Raw genomic sequence first — 27,491 nt, forward strand, 5'->3', positions numbered from 1 at the left:
CATTTCTAGGAGGCAACACAGAATTAGTTAACCTGACCAGAGGCAGTGTGACATAGTATTATAGTTATGATGCAGGCTCTGTTCAGGCAACACCATGGATGAACAACACATATTATTAAGTGAGTGAAGTTAGGCATAAAAAAAGCACATGCTGTATGAACCCACTTACATGAAGTACAAGAACAGGCAACACTAATCTCTGGTGACTGAAGTCAGAAGAGTGACTAAGTCTGCAGTGTTTATTACCTGGAGACAGATTTCAGAGGACCATCTGGAAATGGAAATGTTCTGTCTTGCTCTAGGTGGTGGCTACAAGATTGCAAACAGAGGTGGAAACTCAGGTCTACATTTAAAATTTGTGCACCCAACTGTGCATGAATTATACTTCAGATAAATAGATAAGCTTTATCACCTCCATAAAGAATGTCCACTCTGGAGCCAGACTGCCCGGGTTTGAAGAGGACTCTCCTACCTCAGAGGGTTTTGTGAGAGGTCAGTAAACTGTGTGGGGTACGAGAAGTATGCAGTGAGTATCAGCATTGTTATAATTAAAGGGACCACACTTCTAACCAGCAGCTAAAGCTAAGCATTAGGAGAGGTGCTTCTGCATGGAACTAACTCCACTCAATGTCACGTTGCAGCCTGGATGGGAGGGGAGTTTGGAAGAGAGTGGTTGTACACATATGTCTGAGTCCCTTTGCTGTTCACTTGAAAAAAATCATAACAATGTTAATTGGTTATACTCCAATACAAAATAAAAAAAAAATTTAATAAACTGAAAAAAATAGGAGAGGTGCTTCTAGGCCCCTCTGTTGTCACCTCCTTCCACCCTATCACTGCACTGAACACAGAGTGGTCCATGTGGTTGAGGCAGGACAACTCAATTAATCCCTTTCCTTTGTAGGTACCCCCACCCTGGTCTTCAAGACAGACAGACACATCTGCCATGATTCTGTCTTGTTTCACTCCTCCCAAATTCTCTCAGGAGGCGTAGTTAGGCTCTGTCCCCCGTCTACAGAGATCTTCATCAATAGACTGAATATTTACAGAACACAGCATTTCTGATCAAATACTTCATTCCGCTGGAGACAAGGGTATTGTACTGTGTCCCCTTATGAGTTATTCTTGGCAGAAGCAGCCCTGGCTCTTATCATCCATTTCTTTACGTTTTAAGGGCTTGCATTAGAAGAACAGCTATGAAACAGATGAAATGAGGAGCAGATGGGATTGTTCTGTACCTTTCCCCAGCTGTTTCTTGGTAGATTTACCCCAATATCCTTGTCACTATGTGCTCTTGCTATCTTTTATTCTTCTCTTTGAAAAGTGGTTCAGTCCATAGGAAACAAACACAAGACTATGTAGAAAGAACATTAAATGGTGTGTCGGGAAACTTGGACGCTGGATCCATTATCCAGATGCATGAGTGGTTTATATGTGTTTTAACCTTTCTGCACCACAGTTTTTGTTTTGTTTTAACCTGTTAGGTGAGTGATTGTGGTTTATGAACATATGTTAGCCATGGAAGTCCTCCTAAAAACAAGACTTCCAAAAAAAAAAAAAACAACAACAACCCTGAAAGCAGTGTTGTTTGGGTTAAAACAGAGGTGGACATCAGGAACCTACCCTCAAATTCTGCATCCCCTTCCCACCCTCCCACAGCAGCCCCCAAAGTACCTCCACAGGGCCCTTGGACTTAGGATCCTAGGAACACAATTTAAAAACCATTACATTTGGTCTTTTCTTAAAATCATTTCTCAGCCAGGTAAAATACTGGGTTTTCTAAAGGGTCCTCCTCTCTATTTATTCCACAATTTTAATTCACAGACCCTCTGGACTTTAAGAAAACACATAAGTAAAATCCTATATGACATATCTGCATGGAAAAAGCTGGAAGGGAATACACCATAAAATTAAGGACAGCATTCATCTCTGCTGCTGCTAAGTCGCTTCAGTCGCGTCCGACTCTGTGAGACCCCATAGACGGCAGCCCACCAGGCTCCTCCGTCCCCCGGGATTCTCCAGTCAAGAACACTGGAGTGGGTTGCCATTTCCTTCTCCAATGCAGGAAAGTGAAAGTGAAGTCGCTCAGTCATGTCTGACTCTTCGCAACCCCATGGACTGTAGCCTACCAGGCTCCTCCGTCCGTGGGATTTCCCAGGCAAGAGTACTGGAGTGGGGTGCCATTGCCTTCTCTGAGGTCATCTCTAAGTGATGAGAATATCATAGCAATGATTACAATAGATGCTGTGTAGTTCTCACACTGTAGCATCACAACCCATAAGCAACGTCTGAGAAGACCGTTATATCTTTCTGTGGGCTGTGCCCCGCAGGCCTGCAGGTCCTGGAACAATACCTACACTGTGTACAGCCCACAACAGACAAGACAAGGCAGCAATGTTTGCTACTCAGGAGAGGAGGAGGCTGGGCTTCCCTGGTGACTCAGCAGTAAACCATCCTCCTGCTAAGCAGGAGACGTGGGTTCAATCCCTGGGTCAGGAAGATCCCCTGGAGAAGGAAATAGCAACCCACTCCAGTACTCCTGCCTGGAAAATCCCATGGATAGAGGAGCCTGGTGGGCCACAGTCCATGGGGTTACAAAGAGACAGATAGGACTTAGCAACTCAACAGCCACAAGAAAAGGAGGTTACCGTCTGTAGGGGAGTTGACTTCAGGTTGGCTCATCAGTTACCAGGGATACCAGGACGTGGCCATGTCCCTCATAGCGCCTCAGGTTAACAACCATCACAAGGCAGCTATTTCCCTTGCCTTCACTAGAGTAGCCTGTCTAACTCTTTTGCAACCCCATGGACTATAGCCCACCAGATTCCTCTGTCCGTGGGATTTCCAGGCAAGAATACTGCAGTGGGTTGCCATTTCCTTCTCCAAGGGATCTTCCTGACCCAGGGATCAAACCTGGGTCTCCTGCATTGCAGGCAGATTCTTTACTGCTGAGCCACAAGGGAAGCCAGAGCAGCTTCCAGACACAGATGAGTGTGTGTGCGGCTCTACAGGATACAGGCACAACGGAAAACACTTCTCAAATGGAATTTCCTCTGGTGTGTCCCATGAGATATCAGTCCCAGAAACGTTCACAACAAAAAGGTATGGGGGCAGGGGACAGGAGCGACTTACCCCTACTCCAAAGCACAGTTGATGCTTAAACAATGCCGATCTGCATTAAATGGGCTTGAACTGTGCAAGTCCACTTACATGTGAATTTTTTCCCATTAATATAGTACCTGTACTTATTTTACAGATCTTTAAATTAACTAAGTATGGGGGAAAGTTTGTATTCAATTAGAGATCACAATATGGACTCAAAAGATCTAGGATTTGAGTCCTGATTCTATCTAAACTGCTTCAGCTTCCTGCCCCTGGGTGAGTCATTTATCTCCCCCTTTGTTTTTGAGGTAGAGATAGCAGGACAGAGTTTCCACTGCACAGGGTGCTGGCACCCCAGTCCCCACACTGTTCAGAGGTCAGTCACAGCATACCATTTGTCCCTTCTGGAGGTTAAATGCACAGGAAGTAGCATCTTAACGTCTCTGGCCAGCAGGAAGCCTGATTGATGTTGCTCAATACCACATCTCCCAAATTTATTTGACTACAGAACTCTTTCCCCCACAACCCCTATTAATATCTCAACAAATTTCCATATGAGAACAGGCTTCACAAAGGCAGTTTTTAAAAACTGAATTGTGAGGTTTGAAATAAATGAGGAATGGCAAAAGAGGAGAGGAGAGAGAAAGAGATGATTTGGGATCTGGAGAACTTTGAGTTGAAGACAGAACAAAGGACTATTTATGATGCCAAAGAATGTCTGGAACTTTCTTCTTATCTCAGTTCAGTTCAGTTCAGTCGCTCAGTCATGTCCAACTCTTTGCGACCCCATGAATTGCAGCACGTCAGGCCTCCCTGTCCATCACCAACTCCTGGAGTCCACCCAAACCCATGTCCATCGAGTCGGTGATGCCATCCAGCCATCTCATCCTCTGTCATCCCCTTCTCCTCCTGCCCCAATCCCTCCCAGCATCAGAGTCTTTTCCAGTGAGTCATTCTACTAGTGCCTTTTTCCCCAGCTCATTACTAGAGAGTAGACAGAGGTGAAGATGACTGTCTTAGTAGCTGAACAGCTCTTAACCACCAGAAGGGCACTACTAGTATTAGAGGGACACGGTGTAGAGTCGCTGCCTTTACCTCCCTCTTTCTCCCACTGTTGGCTGATTGTGACACATCTTTCCCTAGGAAGAGCAGAAAATTGAAATTATCCAGATAATTCAGTTCAGCAAATACCCAGCTCTGTAGCAGCCTTGTGAACACAGGTGCTTAGAGCATACAGATGCTTAAGGCGTGCACTGTTGTCGTTGTTTAGCTGCTAAGTCATGTCCATCTCTTTCAAGACCCTAGGGGCTGTAGCCCATCAGCCTCCTCTGTCCATGGGATTTCCCAGACATGAATACTGGAGTAGGTGGCCATTTTTTTCTCTAGGGGAGCTTCCTGACCCAGGGATGGAACTCACATCTCCAGCTTGGCAGGTGGGTTCTTTTCCACTGAGCCACCTGGGAAGCCCAAGGCATGTACTACTCAAAGCGAGTCAAAAAGTCAGCAAGAAAACAAAAAATTCCTTCCTCAAGGTCTGCACAGGGGTCTGGGTAGCACAAAGAAAGGGCCCACATTTCTCATTCCTTCCAAGGTGAGGGTTGAAGTGTAAGAAGGGGAGAGAGAACTCCCAGCAGAGGGAACAGTGAGAGTGAAGTCATGGAGGTAGGAGCTGGCAGGGTTGCTGGGGGCTCCTGAGCAGCTGGGGCAGCACAGTGTGGACAGAGAAGGATGGAAGTGCCAGGTAGAAGCCCATGGATTACTGCTGCACTGAGCTGCAGTCGCTGATGGCAGGAGGACAAAAAAGAGGAGGGAGAAGGGGGAGATGACTCAGGGGGTAAGCAGGTGCCTGGAACAAGGGGCACACGGGAGCAGGATGAAGATGTGAGCAAAAGCTGGTTGGAGGTAGGAGGTGGAAAGTCAAGTTCAGTCCTCGACAACTTGAGCAGGTTATATAAGAAGTCTAAGCAGTGGCCACAGGACTGGAAAAGGTCAGTTTTCATTCCAACCCCAAAGAAAGGCAATGCCAAAGAATGCTCAAACTACCACACAATTGCACTCATGTCACATGCTAGTAAAGTAATGCTCAAAATTCTCCAAGCCAGGCTTCAGCAATATGTGAACCGTGAACTTCCTGATGTTCAAGCTGGTTTTAGAAAAGGCAGAGGAACCAGAGATCAAATTGCCAACATCCACTGGATCATGGAAAAAGCAAGAGAGTTCCAGAAAAACATCTATTTCTGCTTTATTGACTATGCCAAAGCCTTTGACTGTGTGGATCACAATAAACTGTGGAAAATTCTAAAAGAGATGGGAATACCAGACCACCTGATCTGCCTCTTGAGAAATTTGTGTGCAGGTCAGGAAGCAACAGTTAGAACTGGACATGGAACAACAGACTGGTTCCAAATAGGAAAAGGAGTTTGTTAAGGCTGTATATTGTCACCCTGTTTATTTAACTTATATGCAGAGTACATCATGAGAAACGCTGGACTAGAAGAAACACAAGCTGGAATCAAGATTACCGGGAGAAATATCAATCACCTCAGATATGCAGATGACACCACCCTTATGGCAGAAAGTGAAGAGGAACTCAAAAGCCTCTTGATGAAGGTGAAAGTGGAGAGTGAAAAAGTTGGCTTAAAGCTCAACATTCAGAAAACAAAGATCATGGCATCCGGTCCCACCACTTCATGGGAACTAGATGGGGAAACAGTGGAAACAGTGTCAGACTTCATTTTTCTGGGCTCCAAAATCACTACAGATGGTGACTGCAGCCATGAAATTAAAAGACGCTTACTCCTTGGAAGGAAAGTTATGACCAACCTAGATAGCATATTCAAAAGCAGAGACATTACTTTGCCAACAAAGGTTCATCTAGTCAAGGCTATGGTTTTTCCCGTGGTCATGTATGGATGTGAGAATTGGACTGTGAAGAAGGCTGAGCGCCGAAGAATTGATGCTTTTGAACTGTGGTGTTGGAGAAGACTCTTGAGAGTCCCTTGGACTGCAAGGAGATCCAACCAGTCCATTCTGAAGGAGATCAGCCCTGGGATTTCTTTGGAAAGAATGATACTAAAGCTGAAACTCCAGTACTTTGGCCACCTCATGCAAAGAGTTGACTCATTGGAAAAGACTCTGATTCTGGGAGGGATTGGGGGCAGGAGGAGAAGGGGACAACAGAGGATGAGATGGCTGGATGGCATCACCGACTCAATGGACGTGAGTTTGAGTGAACTCTGGGAGTTGGTGATGGACAGGGAGGCCTGGTGTGCTGCGATTCATGGGGTCGCAAAGAGTCAGACACGACTGAGTGACTGATCTGATCTGAAGCATTGATGGTGATGATAATGGTGATGATGACGACAAAGATGACCGTGAACTCTATCTCCCTTCTCTCCTGGTTGTGGGAGTCGTGGGGGAAAGCAGAAGACAATAATCAGAAAAGAGAGTTGTTGGGTCTTCTCTGGAGAACACCTGGGGATAGGTAGAGCTGAAACAAGTTTCCCCGTCCGTCCCTGTTGCTTCCACACCCCCCAGTTGTCCTTCTGCAGAAGATAGATAGGCCGGGCCCTTCCTGCATCACCACTCCCAGGACCCCAGTGGTGCACATCCAAGACATCTCCTCCCTACTCTCCTTCCTCCTCAGGACCTGCCTAAGCCTAGCCCTACAGGCCTGATGGCAGCCCCTTATGGGGTGATCCCACCCTCCTTCTTCTGGCAGGAAAAGGTCCTGAGTGGTCACCACCTCAGCTTCCTCCACCCCTCAGCTCCCCAAAAAGCCTGGGATAAGCCATCTCCCTGCAGATGCAGAGAACCAGTAACACTACATACAAAACAAGGTCATACTGAAAACAGAATAGCAAGATACCCTCCTCTAAGAATGCATTATCTCCAGGGAAGATGCGGAATTCTAGTAACACATTCCCTGGGAAGTTTTCAAATCCAGACACACTGGAGCCTTGTTTCAGCCTTGAGCTGGGCAAAGGCCCCAAGCTCACCTCCAGCCTCCAACAGGCTCTGGCTACTGCCCCTGCTCAGTCCTGGTGGATGGCACTTCATAGGCCAGTCTTGCAGCCCCAGTGCTGTGGGCAGAGAGCCCTACCAACTCCAACCCCAGGCCCCTGCTTGTGCCCTTCTGTTTCTTTATGCTTCTGCTCCTTCCTGCTGGCCTCTCTGAATGCCACTGCTTTCTACCAAGACCTCAGGCACTCACACATGCCAGCCCCATCCGCACTGATTTCGTGGTTCTGTGTCCACTTGAGGAGCCCACCTCATTTGCCACCCACATCCGAGATGGCAAGCGGAAGCTGCCTGCTTTAAAAACTTCCCAATTTCCTCCAGAGTTCAATTGCTTCCAAAAAGCCTGGCATATCTCAGCTGCCAGTGTGAAGTGCGAGTTCCCAGAGATGCCGATGGCACTTTCCAACATTCGTCACTTTTGACACATCTAAAATATCCTTGCTCCCAGCACTCCAAGAGCACCAGCCCAGATGGCCTGGCTGCTGGGGATGTGTCATTCTCTGAAAGGCCTCGGAGAGTCCCTGGAAGAAGCTTCCTGACTGAGACGCAACTGCTTTCCTCTTGCACCCCCTCCACCCACCCCTTCCAAAGCTGAGCCAGCTGAGTCCTCTGGGTACCAGAACTTCCTTCTCTGCCTGGCTTTCATGCTCCAGGTAGGCTTTTTTCCATAGAATTCCTCAAATTTGGGCTCCCCACGATGCCAAGCAGTTTGAAATTTGCTGAGCCCAGTCACCCCAGAGAGGAAGCTGCCCACTTGGGAAGCTCCCTGTGGCACCACCTTTACTCTTTCAGACCACTGAAGATCTCATGGGAAGGAGCCTAAAGCCTGACTTGTTCAATAGCGGAAGTCAAGGGCCCCTGAACCCGAGAACAGTAAAGGCATATATATGTCGGTTTATCTCTGGGTTTTTAATTCTGTTCATTGGTCTGTGTATCTACCTTTATGCCAACACCATACTGTTTTGATTACCATTGTTTTATAATATAGTTTGAAATCAGGATGCATGACGCCTCAAGCTTTATTCCTTCTCAAGATTGCTTTGGCTATTCAGGTTCTTTTGTGGTTCTATATGAGTTTTAGATGCTAAGAGCTGACTCACTGGAAAAGACCCTGATGCTGGGAAATACTGAAGGCAAAAGGAGAAGGGGGCAACAGAGGATGACATGGTTAGATCACATGAGTGACTCAATGGACATGAATCTGAGCAAACTCCAGGAGATAGAGGAAGACAGGAGCCTGGCGTGCTGCAGTCCATGGGGTTGCAAAGAGCTGGACACAACTTAGTGACTGAACAACAATAACATAAGCTCTAGAACCTTTTTTATTTCTGTGAAAAATGCCTTTGGTATTTTGATAGGGATTGTATTGAACAACAAGATTGGTTTGCTTTTGTTTTCAGATAGTTCATTGTTAGTGTGTACAAATGCAACTGATTTTTGTATGATGATTTTGTACCTTGAAACTCTACTGAATTCATTTATTAGTATTAATGGAGTCTTTAGGATTTTCTATCCCATGTGTTTCAGTTCACATTCCCCCACCCATGGTTTACTTTTGCCTTACAGAGTAACTCCGGGGCTGTTTGACCAAGTTAATGCTTAATGCTTTCCTCATGCTGCAAGTGTTTATCTTTGCAAAGCGTCAGGCTCAGATTCCAGGGCAGGAGAGGCCAGCATTCCTGTGAGAACAGATCCAGGTGTCCCCAGGTCACCCCTGTTCTGACTTTATCTTTTCTTTTTGCCTGATTAGCTCTGGTCTCAAAAACTCTGGCATCTTTTATTTACTGAAAGTCAGAGATAAGGCAGTCTTAGGAGTCACAAACTCAGAACCAGAGGGACCCTGAAAGCTTCTCCCAACCTTCTGGTTTTCCAGAGGTGGAAACTGAGGCCCAACTGGTTTTAGGGAAAAGCCAGGTCTAGAACCCTGGTCCAGCTGAACTCAAAATGCCAAGGACGTCTCACTGTACCACCATGGAGACCTCAGAGCTGGCTGGTCCTATGTCCTCATTTTCTAGATGAGGAAACCAAGGTCTAGAAAATTAAATGACTTGCTCAAGGTCAAGCAGGATGAGTTAATGAGAAACCAGGACCTATGGAGATCTGCTAACATACACAGTCCACAGGAGTTAAATGTAAGTGAGGTAGTCCTGTGTCTAAAGTCACACTGTCTGTACAACAGGTGGAGAGGTCCAAATAAGAACATGTTCAGTTGCTTATCTCATGTGCAATAGCTTCATGTCAGACTCTGAGCTCTCTTCTGAGTCACCATAAACACAATTCAACACAGCCACACTCTAGACCATAGGAATGCAACTGTGAAGACTGATTTCAGGGACCTCGTGGCTGGCAAGCTTCCCATGGGGTGCTGAAAGGCCTCGCAAAGGAGTCCCTCGCAAAATGGGTCTGTCCCAGCGGGTAATTTAACTTCCTAGTGTGCAAGAGAGCCACTCTCCGGGGACTTCCCTGGTGGACCAGTGGTTAGAGTCCACCTTGCAATGCATGGGTTCAATTCCTGGTCAGGGAACTAAGATCCCACATGCCGCAGAGCAACCAAGCCTATGTGCCGCATAGACAGCCCAGGTGCTGCGACCAGAGAGCCTGTGTACCACAGAAAAAGATCCCACACGATACAGCTAAGACCCATCACAGCCAAATAAATAAAGGGGCCACTCTCAGAAGGAGGCTCAACTCAACTACTTCCTGTGTGACCTTGGTCAAGATACTTATCTTCTCTGAGAAGATAAATTTCATTGGAGATAGCATCTACTCACAGAGGTGCTATGAGGATGGGATAAAATATAGAATCCCAAGTTACTGGCAAAAAGTAAGTGATAGACACATACATAGACCTTTTACCAGCCTTACCAATTCCTCCAGCACCCCATCACACCTTAATGAGAACTTCTGGGTTTTATGGATTCTCTGGGTGGGTAATAATTACAGTTACACCTGTGGGGGACTTATAAGATTGCTTCAGCTCCCAAGTCAGCAAAATGATCCCACCATTTAGCCAAGTAATCCTATACCAGGTAATTCATCCTCATAGGAATAACTATTTGAAAAGAAAAGCTCTCTGTGTGAAATTCATTGCAGCTCTGTTACAAAAGTGAAAAGCTGAAAACACAGTGCTCATCTCAGATTGGGAAATGGATACATAAATTACAAAGCATTTCCTTGGTGGAATATTACTCAGCCTTTAAAAATGATGAGTATGAATACTGTAGGGATATGGAAAGATGTTTATTACATAACGTGAACTTTTAAAAAGCAAAAGGCAGTTATATCTGCACAGTTACATTAAAAATGTTATTTGCTTCTGATTATAGAATACAAACATGGGAAAATAAAAAGTCGATTAGGGTGGTGAGAATGTGAGTCTATTTTTTAGAATTTGTTTTCTACTGTTACACCACTTTTGTGCAACAAATACCCTCTTTAAAGAATAGGAAAGAAAACCCAATACTTGCTCCAGAAACAATTTAGCTGAAGGCAAGTTTCATTTGTGGGAAAATGCCTGGCACAGAATAGGTACTACGGAAGTGTTGGTAGATAGAATGAATGAGTAAAGTGAAGAAATGAATGAATAGAACACCAAAGCCATGCCATTGGGAAGCCAAATCAGGAAGAAGGATTTGTGTTCTCTTTTTCTATTCAAGCTACTGGCCCAAGGTCTGTTTGGAAAAGCTATTCCGGGTCTACTCTTCCTGTGGAGCTGAGAATACAAGGGTAGATGCAGCACTGGCACACCTGAGCAGGTACAAAGGAAGAGAAAGTATGCGGGAGGCTAGGAAAGTACCAGACACATAGCAAACACTCAGCAAACCTTGACCGCCTGCATGACCATCAGCAGTGGACAGAGCAGAGGCAATCTATCAAAGATTACCTGGGTCTCCTCTGAAGACGAGTGTTATTGTGGGAAGAAGCTGGACTGGGGGCAGAAGCCCTGTATTCAATCTCCTCTTTGTCCTTAAGTAGCTCTATAATCTCAAATAGGTCAGTTTGCCTCTCTGAGTCTCAACTTCCTCATCTTTATATACTAGAATTTATTGAGATATTATTATTTTGAATTTATTTTCCTACCACCACCATTACTTAGTTTAGAGGTTTTTAATGTTTTTGGAGGGGGCATGCCTCAAGGTATGTGGGATCCTAGATCCCCGATTAGGGATCGAACCCATGCTCCCTACAGTGAAAGCTCAGAGTCTTAACCACTGGACAGTCAGGGAAGTTCCTAGAGGTATTTTCGGGACTGAGAACATGAGCCACTTGAGTCTAATATATGTTCTTATCTTTTGTAAAAACCTAAACTCATCAAAAAGATAACTCTAAGTATCCCCAAAAGATGAGAAAGTGAAAGGATGCTTAACTCCCTGACTGGGAGAGGATAAGGGCTGGTGTGTCCCCAGGTAGCAAGAACCCACCCAGAGATTCCGTGACACTCTTAAGGGAGGAGGTGGCATGGTGCCCCCTGCCTCACAAGGCTTTCTATCCCTAAAGTACAACCCCCAAAAGTGAAATTTCTGAAGGGACTGTGTGAAATGGGACTGGACTTCTTAGCAGCTGGACCGGATATAAAAAATTACTAGTTCAGAGGGTCCTTTGCCCAAAATTGGGATAAATGGACTCCACCCAAACCACACAGGATAGGGATTCAATGCCTCATTTAAGCTGACCAAAAGAAAATAAAGGAATGTGCTGCTTGCCACTCAAGCTTTGTGGACTAAGATCTCACCCAGTGGTGAGCTTGTTTTTTAACTGATGTTCTCTCAAAAACAAACACACACACACACCTTGAAATGTAGCCAACTTCCATGGTGTAAATATTCCCATATGACCAATTTCAAACTACCAACATTAAGTCCCTGAACATGGAGAGTTGAGAAGAGGTGCACACAACTGGCATCAACACACCACTGCAATTCACACATTATGAGCTTTCTATGTCTAGAAAGTTCTCAAAGACCTTTCTCAGCATTAGGATTCATTCCAGGACAAAAGTTTGAGGCTAATTCGTAATGGTGAAAGCCATTCACCTTTAACAAGTATAATCTGCTGATTTTATTTATGTTGAAGTATGGCCTAGTAGAAGTGTTGATACTCCTACCTTTGAAAAACACCCATCCACAAAAATGAGCTGACCCCTTTGTCAATAAGCCAATGTAAATTTTCCAAGCTGTATCTATCCTTCCTTTGCTTATGTGGTTTTGTGACTGAGAACAAACCATGCATCAACCCTTAGGGTTACTGAGAGGAAATCTATAAATCTTTCCTTCAAATTGTTTTAAAACAATATATTTTAATCCATAACTCACAATAACCTTAAGGGTGAGATTAGGACTAGGAGATTACTTCTGTGGTGGTGGTGGTGGTTTAGTCATTAAGCTGAAAAAGTTGAGTCCAACTCTTGTGATCCCATGGACTATAGCCCACCAGGCTCCTCTGTCGTGAGATAGGACTGACTACTGCTAGTCCCATTTTATAAGGGAGGTACAAAAAGGTTAAGTAAATAACCCAAGGCCATGCAGCTAGCAAACAGCAGAGCTGGGTCATCTGAGCCCAGAGCCCAGACTGCTAAACTCTTCATAATCTCTCCACAACAGGAGGTCTCTCTGTGCAGTCACAAGCCACGTACAGGATGGGGTTCATCTTGGGTCTCTTCCATCCATGGGGCCAGATTAGAAATGAGCCAGCAATCTCTCTTCTTTTCTCACCTGGATATAAGTTCAGTTCAGTTCAGTTCAGTCACTCAGTCGTGTCCAACTCTTTGCGACCCCATGAATTGCAGCATGCCAGGCCTCCCTGTCCATCACCATCTCCCGGAGTTCACTCAAACTCACGTCCATCGAGTCAGTGATGCCATCCAGCCATCTCATCCTCTGTCGTCCCCTTCTCCTCTTGCCCCCAATCCCTTCCAGCATCAGAGTCTTTTCCAATGAGTCAACTCTTCACATGAGGTGGCCAAAGTACTGGAGTTTCAGCTCTGGCATCATTCCTTCCAAAGAATACCCAGGGCTGATCTCCTTTAGAATGGACTGGTTGGATCTCCTTGCAGTCCAAGGGACTCTCAAGAGTCTTCTCCAACACCACAGTTCAGAAGCATCAATTCTTCGGCGCTCAGCCTTCTTCACAGTCCAACTCTCACATCCATACATGACCACTGGAAAAACCATAGCCTTGACTAAGCAGACCTTTGTTGGCAAAGTAATGTCTCTGCTTTTCAATATGCTATCTAGGTTGGTCATAACTTTTCTTCCAAGGAGTAAGCGTCTTTTAATTTCATGACTGCAGTCACCATCTGCAGTGATTTTGGAGCCCAAAAATATAAAGTCTAACACTGTTTTCACTGTTTCCCCATCTATTTCCCATGAAGTGATGGGACCAGATGCCATGATCTTAGTTTTCTGAATGTTGAGCTTTAAGCCAACTTTTTCGCTCTCCTCTTTCACTTGCATCAAGAGGCATTTTAGTTCCTCTTTACTTTCTGCCATAAGGGTGGTGTCATCTGCATATCTGAGATTATTGATATTTCTCCAGCAATCTTGATTCCAGCTTGTACTTCTTCCAGCCCAGCGTTTCTCATGATGTACTCTGCATATAAGTTAAATAAGCCGGGTGACAATATACAGCCTTAACGAACTCCTTTTCCTATTTGGAACCAGTTACCCAAAAGCAAAGATCAGGCTGTTACACAGAAACTCTCAGAATGATCATCAATAGGGAGAGTAATTTTTATTGCCTTTTCTCTCTTCAGTCAATTGCCCTTGAGCTAAATAAGGTGGCCAACTCATCCTGGTTTGACAGAATAATTGGCTACCCTACCTCAAACCAATCTGGAGTGGGAAATACCCGTGACTTTGGAACCACTTTAGGGAAGTAAGCCCCATTACCCTCAGAGGATTCCAGTACAAATGGACAGATTTTCTGAATGCCATACTCTTTCATAATCAAATTTCTTGAAAGAAAAAAAAAAATCTGATTCAAGCCAGAGTTCCAAGGAAGTACAGGCTAAGAAGAAAGTTTGGAAGGGGGAAAAAAAAAAAAAAACACTTTTCAGCAAGAAAACACAGCCTCTATTTGCTTTCTTTGCTGGAATCCACAAAAGGAGAAGCTGTAGTCTGAAACTACAGGATAGCCAGCAAGATCAGGCAGAGTAGACACAGAAAACAGAAAACACCAGACTTGTGAAAACGGTCTTCCTTCCATACCTCATCTCATCATCTTACATGACAACAGAATGGTGAAGACTAGAAAGCAAAAACAAAGAGCCAAAAAGAACAGGTGAAACAGGAATGCAAAAGAGGATGGGAAGATGGCAACCTCTAAAAGGTATAACTTAACCTCAGCAGCTCTAGATCTCAAAGCTTTTTTGAAGACCTGCTATAGAGTTGGCCAAAAGTTTGTTCAGATTTTTCCATATGACGTAACAGAAAACCTCTAACAACCTTTTTGGCCTACCCAGTATAAAATAAATTCATTTGAGACAAACTTAGGAATGTCTGCTGAGTTCAAAACAATATTCTACAGGGAAATAGAGTCAATATCCTGTGATAAACCATAATGGAAAAGAATATGAAAAAAATATATGTATAACTGAGTCACTTTGCTGTACAGCAGTAATTAACACAACACTGTAATTTAACTGTACTTCAATAAAAAAATAAAATTTAAAAAAGTAAATTAAAAAATAAAAAAACAATATTCTAATGACCTAGAAAGTTACCCCAGCCATTTCAAGTACCTCATAGGAGCAATTTATATGTGGGGTCCTTTGGGTTCAATATTACAGTGCAGTAATGCTAGGGTGTCACCTTAGCTGAGGGATGCCACAAAGATTAGTAATTGTACTGTGCTCTATAACTACTATATCAGTAACTGAGAAATCCAGGCACAGAAATATTTTTAAGATATTAAGTAAATGGGAACGTGGGATATTTAGGTCATTGCAAAATTCAAGATGGCAGGCATGAGAGAAGCACTGCTCACACCTGGGCAGAAGCAGAAGCCTTGGGCAGAATCTCCTTATCATCAAAGGTCAGCAACAGCAGCTGAATCTGGAAAGGCGCAGCAGTGAAAACATTCTCATTCAGGTTTTTCCATCCTGCTGCTGTTCTAGAAATTCTGAAGTCAGTGTTGCCCCTGTACAGATCACAGGTCTGACCACAGCATCCACGGACAGAGCTGTGGCTACGTTCATCTCATAGGTTTGTTCCATCCTAAGCAGAGGATATGGCCCAGAGGATGTTCAGGGTAATCATGAAGTCGAGGTCTTCCAGAGAACCCTCCCACTAGCCCCAGGCCTGGGAATATATTCAGTATGTTAACCAAGTGAAATCTCATGTGGGCGCACGCACACACACACATACAACACACAGATACAGAGTTAGCCATTTAAATAATGAATGTGAAGAAATTTCACAAACAACTCTGGTGGGGGAGGGGCACATTCATCCTTGCAGCTCCCATCTTATGCACATGTGTCCTCAACACCAGCCAATATACATGAGGTGCTCGACAAACATGGAAAGGAGCAGAAGCACCCAGCCCAGGCATCACGGTAGAAGACAGATCCTGACTCCTATCAGGGCTTTTCACTGTAGAAGCGTAGGTTCTGCCCTAAGCCAGCTCAGTTGCCTGCAGTCATCCACCTAATGATGTCCTTCCCCCCACCAAAAAAATAATAATAATAATAATTAACTCTTACATGAAATTTTAGGAACACTCGAACCTGGGGGCTGACTTAGGAACAGAGAAATCGCTTGCTGTAAGACAAATAATATTAGAACTGTAGTGGCTGCACCCAGCTTCTCCTTCTGACTGATTCTGAAGCTGTTTTGCTGCTCCAGGAACCCACTGTTCAAGGGAGACAACCCCAAGCCTCTCCAGCCCCTCAGCTTGCTTTCCAGGTTACAGGGGCTGACTCCCTCGGAAGGCTTTGACTATCTGCCTTCCTTAGCATTCTTCCCCTCAAAACCACAACCTCATCCCCAGCTTATCACCAGTATGTCTTCATCTGTTCTAAAGACACGAGAAAATAACGATTTCAGAAGACATGCCTGAAGAAGGAAAAGTTCCTATCCAATATAATGAGGACAAATTTCCTCAAACATAATGAAATCACTGAACTTCCTAACCATTTACTGATGAGTTGTGAGGCTGAAATGAGTTCATACAAATAAGACTGTTGGAAAAGTGCCTGGCACAGAGAAGGCACTCAATAAATATTAGCTTTGAAAAGTGCTGAATATCAATTTGGATGCATATGCCTATATAAAGAGATATAAATCAGATCACACCTAAGAAGCCAATGATTCTACTCTGGGGAATCTTTTTTTTTTTCCTTTTTTAAATTTATCCGGCTGCTCCGGGTTTTAGTTGCAGCATGCTGGATCTTTAGTTGTAGCATGTGGGATCTTCAGCTGCAGCATACGAACTCTTAATTGCAGCATGTGGGCTCTAGGTCCCTGACCAGAGGTTGAATCTGAGCCTCCAGCATTGTAAGTGCAAAATCTCAGCATTGGGAGGACAGGGAAGTCCCTCCATTGGGGAATCTTTACTAAAACAATACTCATAAATTCAGACAAAGATTTATGTATAAAGATGGTCATCAGAACATTGTTAGCAACAGGAACAAAAAAAGTAAACTGGAAACAACCTAAATGTCCCACGATAATGAAACAAACAATGCTACTTGCCAAGCATATTTCTAAAGAATTTTTAGTGCTGTAAGAAGATTATCATGATGTGTAAAAAGGGATATAAAACGATTCACAGGACTTCACTGGTAGTCCAGTGGTTAAGGGCCCACCTGCCAATGCAAGGGGCATGGGTTCAATCCCTGGTAGGGGAAGATCCCACATGCCACAGGGCAACTAAGCCTGTGTGCCATGACGACTGAACCCCACACACACAGGGCCCAGTAGCCACAACTACTGAAGCCCTCTTGCCCTAGAGCCCACACTCTGCAACAAGAGAGGCTGCTGCAATGAGAAGCCCACATACCACAATGAAGACCCAGCGCAGGCAAAACATTAATTCATTAATTTTTAAAAACCTTTCACATCATATGATCTCAGCTATAGACACTCCAAATAAAATCTATGGAACAAACACCTCTATAAGAAAAGGTTGAAAGGAAATATAATACTCCAAATATTACTTGTGTGTTTTTCTGAGTAAGGAGATTATTCATTTCAGCATTTTTCAGATTGTTTATCTAAATGAACATGTATTAATTCCACAAAAAAAAAAAAAAAAAACCGTTAAGAGTCTATTAAAATATCACAACTAATACAAAAACTACTGTGAGGGTTGTCAGGAAGCAACCCTGAGAAAATAATCCTGAGACTGTGTCCTCTGAATTTGGTGACCCTAATGGATCACTAAGGGGACAGAGGAGGTATTCCAGAGCAGCTCTTAAACTTTCTAGTTTGAGCAGAAGCATGGACAACTGATGGTGTCATGAACCACAAAATGTAGAAAGGAAGGAAGAAGAACGGGTTGGAAGGAAAGAAAATAAATCCAGTTTGGCCTCACTCAGTCTGTAGTGTCAAAAGGTCTTCAGGCAAAGAAGCGCAGTCAAGAGCTGGTTATATTCCAGGTCAATGCCTAGGAGAGAGATTTTTGGTATATACTTCTGAGTTTGAGTCATGGTAGTGCATCCTTTCTTAGCTATTCGTAAGGCCTCATCAGACAACCATTTTGCCTTTTTGCATTTCTTTTTCTGAGAAAAAAAAGAGAAGTTAAGACAAAGGAGAAAAGAAAAGATATACCCATTTGAATGCAGAGTTCCCAAGAATGGCAAGGAGAAATAAGAAAGCCTTCCTCAGTGATTAATGAAAAGAAAGAGAGGAAAACAATAGAATGGGAAAGACTAGAGATCTCTTCAAGAAAATCAGAGATACCAAGGGAACATTTCATGCAAAGATGAGCACAGTAAAGGACAGAAATGGTATGGACCTAGAAGAAGCAGAAGTTATTAAGAAGAGGTGGCAAGAATACACAGAAGAACTATACAAAAAAGATCTTCATGACCCAGATAACCATGATCACTCACCTAGAGCCAGACATCCTGGAATGCCAAGTCAAGTGGGTCTTAGGAAAGCATCACTATGAACAAAGCTAGTGGAGGTGACGAAATTCCAGTTGAGTTATTTCAAATCCTGAAAGATGATGCTGTGAAAGTGCTTCACTTAATATGCCAGCAAATTTGGAAAACTCAGCAGTGGCCAAAGGACTGGAAAAGGTCAGTTTTCACTCCAATCCCAAAGAAAGGCAATGCCAAAGAATGCTCAAACTACCTCACAATTGCACTCATCTCACACACTAGCAAAGTAATGCTCAAAATTCTCTAAGCCAGGCTTCAGCAATACATGAACCATGGACTTCCAGATGTTCAAGCTGGATTTAGAAAAGCCAGAGGAACCGGAAATCAAATTGCCAACATCTGCTGGATCATCGAAAAAGCAAGAGAGTTCCAGAAAAAACATCTAATTTTACTTTATTGACTATGCCAAAGCATTTGACTGTGTGGATCACAAGCTGTGGAAAATTCTTCAAGAGATGGTAATACCAGACCACCTAACCTGCCTCCTGAGAAATCTGTATGCAGGTCAAGAAGCAACAGTTAGAACTGGACATGGAACAACAGACTGGTTCCAAATTGGGAAAGGAGTACATCAAGGCTGTATATGGTCACCCTGCTTATTTCAGTTATAAGCGGATTACATCATGTGAAATGCAGGGCTGGAGAAGCACAAGCTGGAATCAAGATCGCCAGGAGAAATATCAATAACCTCAGATATGCAGATGACACCACCCTTATGGCAGAAAGCGAATAAGAATTAAAGAGCCTCTTGATGAAAGTGAAAGAGGAGAGTGAAAAAGTTGGCTTAAAATTCAACATTCAGAATACTAAGTTCATGGCATCCGGTCCCATCACTTCATGGCAAACAATGGAAACAGTGGAAACAGTGACAGACTTTATTTTCAGTTCAGTTCAGTCACTCAGTCATGTCCGACTCTTTGCAACCCCATGAATCGCAGAACGCCAGGCCTCCCTGTCCATCACCAACTCCCGGAGTTCACTTAGACTCACGTCTATCGAGTCGGTGATGCCATCCAGCCATCTCATCCTCTGTCATCCCCTTCTCCTCCTGCCCCCAATCCCTCCCAGCATCAGAGTCTTTTCCAATGAATCAGCTCTTTGCATGAGGTGGCCAAAGTACTGGAGTTTCAGCTTTAGCATCATTCTTCCCAAAGAACACCCTGGACTGATCTCCTTTAGAATGTACTGGTTGGATCTCCTTGCAGTCCAAGGGACTCTCAAGAGTCTTCTCCAACAACACAGTTCAAAAGCATCAATTCTTCGGTGCTCAGCTTTCTTCACAGTCCAACTCTCACATCCATACATGACCACTGGAAAAACCATAGCCTTGACTAGACGGACCTTTGTTGGCAAAGGAATGTCTCTGCTTTTGAATATGCTATCTAGGTTGGTCATAACCCTCCTTCCCAGGAGTAAGCGTCTTTTAATTTCATGGCTGCAGTCACCATCTTCAGTGATTTTGGAGCCCCAAAAATAAAGTCTGACACTGTTTCCACTGTTTCCCCATCTATTTCCCATGAAGTGATGGGACCAGATGCCATGATCTTAGTTTTCTGAATGTTGAGCTTTAAGCCAACTTTTTCGCTCTCCTCTTTCACTTTCATCAGGAGGCTTTTGAGTTCCTCTTCACTTTCTGCCATAAGGGTGGTGTCATCTGCATATCTGAGGTTATTGATATTTATCCCAGCAATCTTGATTCCAGCTTGTGCTTCTTCCAGCCCAGCATTTCTCATGATGTACTATGCATATAAGTTAAATAAGCAGGGTGACAATATACAGCCTTGATGTACTCCTTTTCCTATATGGAACCAGTCTGTTGTTCCATGTCCAGTTCTGACTGTTGCTTCCTGACCTGCATATAGGTTTCTCAAGAGGCAGGTCAGGTGGTCTGGTATTCCCATCTCTTGAAGAATTTTCCACAGTTTATTATGATCCACACAGTCAAAGGCTTTGGCATAGTCAATAAAGCAAAAATAGATGTTTTTCTGGAACTCTCTTGCTTTTTCAATGATCCAGCAGATGTTGGCAATTTGATCTCTGGTTCCTCTGCCTTTTCTAAAACCAGCTTGAACATCTGGAAGTTCATGCAGATGGTGACTGCAGCCATGAAATTAAAAGACACTTGCTTCTTGGAAGAAATGCTATGACCAACCTAGACAGCATATTAAAAGCAGAGACATTACTTGACCAACAAAGGTCCGTCTAGTCAAAGCCATGGTTTTTCCAGTAGGTATGTATGGATGTGAGAGTTAGCCTATAAAGAAAGCTGAGCACCAAAGAACTGATGCTTTTGAACTGTGGTGTTGGAGAAGACTCTTGAGAGTCCCTTGGACTGCAAGGAGATCAAACCAGTCAATCCTAAAGGAAATCATTCCTGAATATTCATTGGAAGGACTGATGCTGAAGCTGAAACTCCAATACTTTGGCCAACTGATGGGAAGAACTGACTCATTAGAAAAGACCCTGATGCTGGGAAAGATTGAAAGCAGGAGGAGAAGGGGATGACAGAGGATGAGATGGTTGGATGGTATCACCGACAAGATGGACATGAGTTTGAGCAAGCTCTGGGAGTTGGTGATGGACAGGTAAGCCTGTCATCCTGCAGTCCATGAAGTCTCAAAGAGTCAGACACAATTGAACTGAACTGAACTGAATGCATCCTTGAAGCTGTGGCTTGCCTGAGGTTGCTCCAGTATTCTGTGTGTTCTATGAAGGGGTTGATCAGATTCTGCTTTCAAGGCAGCTCAGACGCTCAGGCACTGAAGCTCTACTCCTTCCACCCAAAATGTGACCTGAAGTAGCCCTTGCCTCCTTCAGTCACAGGACTGCTGCTGGGTTAGAGCAAAGAGCCTTACAGACACTCACTGTGACTTATGCTATTTTTCATAATGTGGGTGCTGCTTCCATTGAAGATTGTTATGCACCTCAGAGTCAACCACATAAAGCTTGCTCCTGTATATTTCACAGGAACGGTATTCAAGACAATGACCCTGCCTCATGCAGTGGCCTCTTTATACAACAACCTGCAGGAAAACCATCTCAGGCTTCAGGACCAAGAAAGTGTGAGCAACTGGACAGCACGAATTCTGTAACTGCTATTTCCCTCTTTGATTTGGCCAATAGGAAGCTCAGAACAAAATCTGTGGCCTGTCTTCTGCAGTCTTATACAATCTCAGAGTGTGCAGTTTAGCTTGCTAATCTATTAACATTTCTGTTAGTTGTTTTGCCACCTTTCTCTTTGTCCTAATTTCTTCAACTATGAATTTTTACAAACCACTTAAAGGCAGAATTTTCCTTCCATGTCATGCCCACCCAGTGACTCTGTTTCTGTCTCCTGAAGTTGCACAAGAGAATTCTAGGCGCTCTGCCCCACAGCAGCCCTTCAATACTCAGGTCACAGAGCCCCTCTTTCTTCAACAATTTCTCCTAGATGTGAGTGCCTACAGAATCTTTCATCCAACCTATTTGCAGAGCAGGAATAGAGTAAATACACATAAGACAGGAATATACATAGAGAACAGGCTTGTGGACACGCGGGGAAAGGTAAGGGTGCGGCCAATTGAGAGAGTAGCGCTGAAGTGTGTGCATTACCATATGTAAAACAGATAACCAGTGATAACCTGCTGTATGACACATGGAGCTCAACCCAGTGCTCTGTGATGACCTAGAGGAATGGGATGGAAGTGGGGGATGACCTAGAGGGAAGGGGACATATGTATACTTACAGCTGATTCAAGTTGTTGTAAGGCAGAAGCCAATACAACATTGTAAAGCAATCATCCTCCAATTAAAAGTAAATTTTAAAAAACGAATAGCAAAAAAGAAAAAAGAATCTTTCATCCTCCAGACTCAACTTCCAGACTCAACTCAACTCATTTTCTCTTGGCATCTTCCCTAGAGCCCCTACACAAGGTGTCCTTCCACTGCCATACTCACAGCAACCACAAGCGATGGCTGATGCTCACTCTTGCTTTTCCCACTGGACTGGGGACTCCTGAAACAAAGACGTCAGGCCCTGCTTGCCAAAAACTAGTACCTAGAGAGGGCCCAGGGCAGAATATAATATACGCTTAATAAGTATTTGTTGAGAAACTAAATGAATGAATATATATACAACTTCCTCACTCACACACCTGCTGAAAGAGAGCCAAGCCCCAAGGAAGAAAGGGAAAGCCCAGCCCAGTCCAGGTGTTTATGAGCCTTTTCATCTAACAATTCCTTTTCCCTGGGACTCTCCTGAATAGCTTTAAAGTCCCAGGCACTGAGGCCAGAGCTGATTCTCCCAGCTAAATCCAGAGTAAATACACATAAGACAGAATTGGTCCTACGAGGGCAATTGGGATAAATTTTCATAGAAAGAATTTCATGGATCAAAAATACAAGATGCTGGAGGCTCTGAGCCACATTTATTTTAGCAACATACCCTTACATGGGTGCTAATCATGTGCCAGGCATTATTCTAAGGTCTTTACAAATACCACCTTTTTTAATCCTTGCAATGACTTCACTAGATGGGTATTATATCTATCCCCATTTTATTTTTATAGTCTTTTAGCATTCAAATCACCTATCCTGAAATGAAGGAAGATAAAGCTATTCAATCACTGGATAGAAGAAAATTAGTTACCTTGAGTCCCAATGTATAAATGGCTGACAAATCGAATGAGATAGCCTTTGATCTGAGACCTGGAACCCACAGAACACCACGTCACACGCTAAGCAGTTACTGAGCACCTCAGGTTTGTCCTCCGTGAGTTCACAGCCTGGTGGAGAAAACAGCATGCATCGCAACAATTGACCTTAGGATCAGGGGCCCAGTAAGGTGCTGGCAGAAGAGGCAGTAATTACCTCTGGCTAGAGGAGAAGGCTTCCTGGAGGGGGTGACGTTTGAGTACCATTGTAACAGATGGACCAGAGTTCACAGAGGAATAGCAGAGAGGGAAGTGAGAGTGCAAAGGTGCAGGGAAGTGAAACAGCGAGGGGGGAACTGCAGGCAGTCTGGGGCAGCAGGAGAGCATAGAGAGGGGAGAATTTGAGGGATCAGGGTGGTCATTCAGGTGATGGCCTTGGCTGCAATACCAAGAACCTTAAAGTCACTGACGGGTATAATAGTCATTTCTGTTCTAGAAAGAGTCTTTGAGCAGCAGTGTGAGGGAGGGAGGTGAGATTAACCAGAGAGAGACCATTTAGGAAGCTGTGGCAATAAACCAAGCAAGAAACATGTGTGCGCCTGAGCTAAGGCACTGGATTCTAGGAATATTTGGGAACCTGAAGCTTTGGACTGATTAAATATCTGCTAAAATAGTGTAAGATGACACCCTGGCTTCTGACGTGGAGGCCAGGGGAGTAGTGCATGCAAAGAGATGGGAGCACCATCTGGGATTACGCTTGCATGAATGAGGACAAGCTCAGACAGTCTGAGAGCTTGGGAAAGCCACTCTCGGTGCCAGAAATTTTCTTCCTTATCTCAGAGAAGTTATGCAGATTCTCCCTCACTTCTCCTTTTAATAAAATATGATGCATTTCATTCTGTCATCATTGTGAAAAATCATTGCCCTTTGCTGGGAATTAATAACCTTTCAAATTAATAACCTTTGGGTAGGAAAATTGGTTTCATTAATACCTCTCCTCATCATCTTTCTGTCCTGCTGTCCCCGGAAACCAAAAGCCCAAGACTTACTGTTTGAGAAGCCTGAATGACTTTGTGCTCAGAAGGAATGATCAGGGTTCTCAGTAACCGGGCTGAACTGAGTTCACTGACCAAAACTGCTGGTATGGCCTTGTGTTCACCCCTCAGCCACAGGGGAGGGCCCCTCGGCTGGTAGGGGCTGTGGGAGCATCCTCCCCGGCTCTTGGTCTGATTCCTGATCTTGGCAGAAGAGATGTCACCCTTCCTGGGGTGCCACACCTTGGGACCACGGCCCCTCCCTCAGGCCCCACTCCGCTCCTGATCACAGGGTCATGTCTCTGACCAACACCATGGTCTTGACAGATGTTGGGAGACTGCTCACCCTCCTCAAAGTGGCTCAGAGTCAGGGTGAGGCTCCCCCAAAAGAGAAGCTAGAAGGCCTTTCAGGAAAACAACAGAAGGTATAATCTTAAAAACAGTCTTTTTCTCCCTACCTCACCCTCCCACAATCTTTGAAAGATTCCAAATGGATATTCATTTACCCTTTTCTACTGAAAAAATCTTTAGCAGCATCTTATCATTAGAGCATAAAGCTCAGCGTCCCAAGGGCCCAATAAACTCTGGCTGCCCGTTCTTCTGCCTCCTTATACCCACAAGGTCTCCTGGCTCTGAGCCCTTCCTCAGCTCTTCCCTCTCAGAAAGCTCCTTTCACCCACCCATACAGATACACAAGCCCTCATTCAACTCTCCAGGCCAGCATCAGCATCACTCCCCCTGAAAAGCCCTCCCTGAATGCTGCTCCCCCTCAGCACAATTCATCACTCCCTTCGTAGTCCTCCCCACCCCCACCCTACCTGGTCCATGCAAGACTACATGTGAGAACAGGTTGAGCCACACAAGAGAATGCATAGAGCCATCTAAGATGCTCTGTGTGCTGTCTCCTTGGCATAGGGATGTGGGGAATTGGAGTCAGAGACACTGGGTCCAAAATCCTACCACTTATCGGCATCACGACTTGGGGTGAAACACTTATCCTCTCTGAACTCAGTCCCAGTTGCTTCTCCCATCTTCCCACTGACCTAAAGTTAGTCTGGGGTCTGACTGGCTGATCTTATGGTCACTGGGATGGCAGGATGGAGGATTCGGACCTCTCCATCTGTGTGTGGGGTCCTCCTAGGTCACTGTCCATCATCTCTCAGGAAGGAATGGCCATTGTGCTGGAAATAAAATGCTCCTTGGGGCCCCCAAAGCCGCAGCCCGTGCCTACCTCCAGCACCTTGGAGTAACCTTGTTGCCTAGTGCTCTTAGAAACTCTGGGGCTGTCCCAGAACTGGCAGAGGTGGAACAGATGCCAGGTGAAGCCCTGTCCCCAATTTTATCTTCCAGAGTCATTTGGAAGGAGATCTCGAGCTGCTGAAACAAACAAAACACCGCAGGAGACAAGAACCAAATTTCTGCTCTTTAGAGGAGAAACCGATAAGGGCTGTCAGATTCGGCTCAATCACTCAGACACGTTACAGCAATGTGGCTTCAACTCCTCGCTGCCGCTGGTGATGATAGTCCACGGGTGGTTGGTAGGAAGTGCTGACACGCCTTTCTTCTCTCTGCTTTTACTTTTTTTTTTTTTCCCCCTCCCTAATGTGTTCAATTTTAATAAAGAGATAGGGAGCTGGTGATAACAACTCCATGCATAATATTTGTAAAGTACATTCTAATTTTCCAAGTGCTTCCCCACGCATTATCTCATTGATTATCTCAATTTCATGAGTAAGCAGGGCAAGGGGAGTATAATTATCTCCACATTTCATATAATAAAATGTGGCTCAAAGAGGTCACACAGCACATAAGCACCCATAAGAGACTACAGTTCATGAAGGTGAATCTGCATGTTTCCCAAGAGTTGAGAGGAAGCCAGAAGACACAGTCTCCCAATGAGATGTTCTATCTGTAAGGGTTAAATTCAGCTGCAGATAACAGAAACCCAAATTGGCAGTAGTTCAGATAAAACGGAAGTTGTTTTTTTTCCATTTCATACAACAGCCCAGAGGTATGTCATCCAAAACTAATAAAGAGCTTTAGTCAATGAAGTTCTCAAGTACCCAGCTCATTCCCTGCTCACTATAGTGCCATCTGGTCCTCATCCTCATAATCCAAGATAGCAGCTAGAGCACTAGCTATCACATCTGCACCCCAGGTAGCACGAGGTAGTAAAAGGTATACACCAAAAAAAGTCAAAAAGTAGGATTGTTTAAAAACAACTATATTGAGGTATTATTTGAAACCATACAATTCATCCACTGGCTTTTGGTATACAACTGTGTTTTTTTAGGTTAGCTTCCCAGAAGCATCTCCGAAATGCTTCCAATTACATCCATTGGCCATACCTAGACGGAAAGGTGGCTGAGATATGTATCCTCTTAGAGAAAGTGTAGCTTTTCAGTGATGCTAAAATTCTATTACTGTGGAAGAAGGGGGAAAAGAATATTGTGGGCAATGATTGAAGTCAAACAAATGTTTCCAGGAAGAAATTCTGCCTAACTGGTTTCTAGGCCACCCACAATTTGAAGCTTGGTTCACACTGTGAAACCTGCAGAGATTTGGGGTCTATTTCACGACTTGAAAGCCTTTCCCTACCATCTCTTTGAGAACTACTTTTGAGACCCCCATCCATCCTATTTAGAGAGAAAAATGAGCCCATCTGCCCACCAGTCTTTCAACATGTATTCACTCATACCCTCCACACGAACAAAACAGACCCTACACCTGGCCTCAGGGGGTAGTGGGAACCACATGATGCCATGTGGGTGTAGCCACAAGGTGGGGTGTCTGCTATTGCCATCCCAGAAAACCACAGGGGCTCTTGTAGGCTGCCAGCACCTTCCTCCTAGGATTTAAAGGAGACCCATCCTAGGGCTTCCCAGGTGGCGCTAGTGGTAAAGAACACACCTGCCAACGCAGGAGACATAAGAAACGTGGGTTCAATTTCTGGGTTGGGAAGATCCCCTGGAGGAGGGCATGGCAACCCACTCCAGTATTCTTGCCTGGAGAATCCCATGGATGGAGGAGCCTGGTGGGCTACAGTCCATTGGATCACAAAGAGTCAGACACGACTGAAGTGACTTAGCACACAAGCACTCATCCTAGGGGAAAAGGGCAGGGGTTCCACCACAGCACAGGGATGGCAGTGAGGGTGGTAAAGGCTTGCCTGCCCCTAGAGAAGAGACCTAATACAGATGCCCTATAGGAACTCGGCCCTTTACATTAGTCGTCAGCTCATTTAATCCTCACACCTCCCTACATGACCACTTGAGTTAGTCTCATTGCTTAGATGAGGAAACTGCAGCACAGAGGGGTCAAGCAGCAACCATGGTCACACAGCCCTCAGTGGACAGAAATCCAAAACCAGAACCCTCATGCTCCAAAGCCCACAAACCTTTGTCACGGATGGGCTTGACAGGGGCCCCATCACACTGCAACCTGCTCACAGCAACCTCTGTCCAGCTGAGCCAAGAGCTCCATCCCTATTCCTTTAAGGAAAGCATGGAATTGGAGCCAGAGGGTAGCACCCTGAGATGAAACTCATCTTAAAGGGAACTAAAGATCAGACATGGAGGGAATTCACTGACAGTTCAGTGG

General features: G+C 44.6%; 1 protein-coding gene across 2 annotated transcripts in view; it reads left to right on the forward strand.

Moving 5' to 3' along the window:
• Positions 1-27,491, forward strand: part of LIPC (lipase C, hepatic type) — a 186,645-nt gene that overhangs the window by 131,444 nt on the left and 27,710 nt on the right. The window contains exons 1-2 of one of the 2 annotated variants that reach the window (XM_070377987.1): positions 7,310-7,775; positions 25,242-25,429. In XM_070377987.1, coding sequence (XP_070234088.1) covers positions 25,409-25,429 — 21 coding nt within the window. In that variant the 5' untranslated portion in view covers positions 7,310-7,775; positions 25,242-25,408. Of the gene's footprint in view, positions 1-7,309; positions 7,776-25,241; positions 25,430-27,491 lie in introns of those variants that run through there. The other variant, XM_070377986.1, reaches the window with a different exon arrangement.

Source organism: Bos mutus, chromosome 10 (assembly GCF_027580195.1).
Source record: "Bos mutus isolate GX-2022 chromosome 10, NWIPB_WYAK_1.1, whole genome shotgun sequence".
In the NCBI taxonomy this organism is placed as follows: Eukaryota; Metazoa; Chordata; class Mammalia; order Artiodactyla; family Bovidae; genus Bos; species Bos mutus.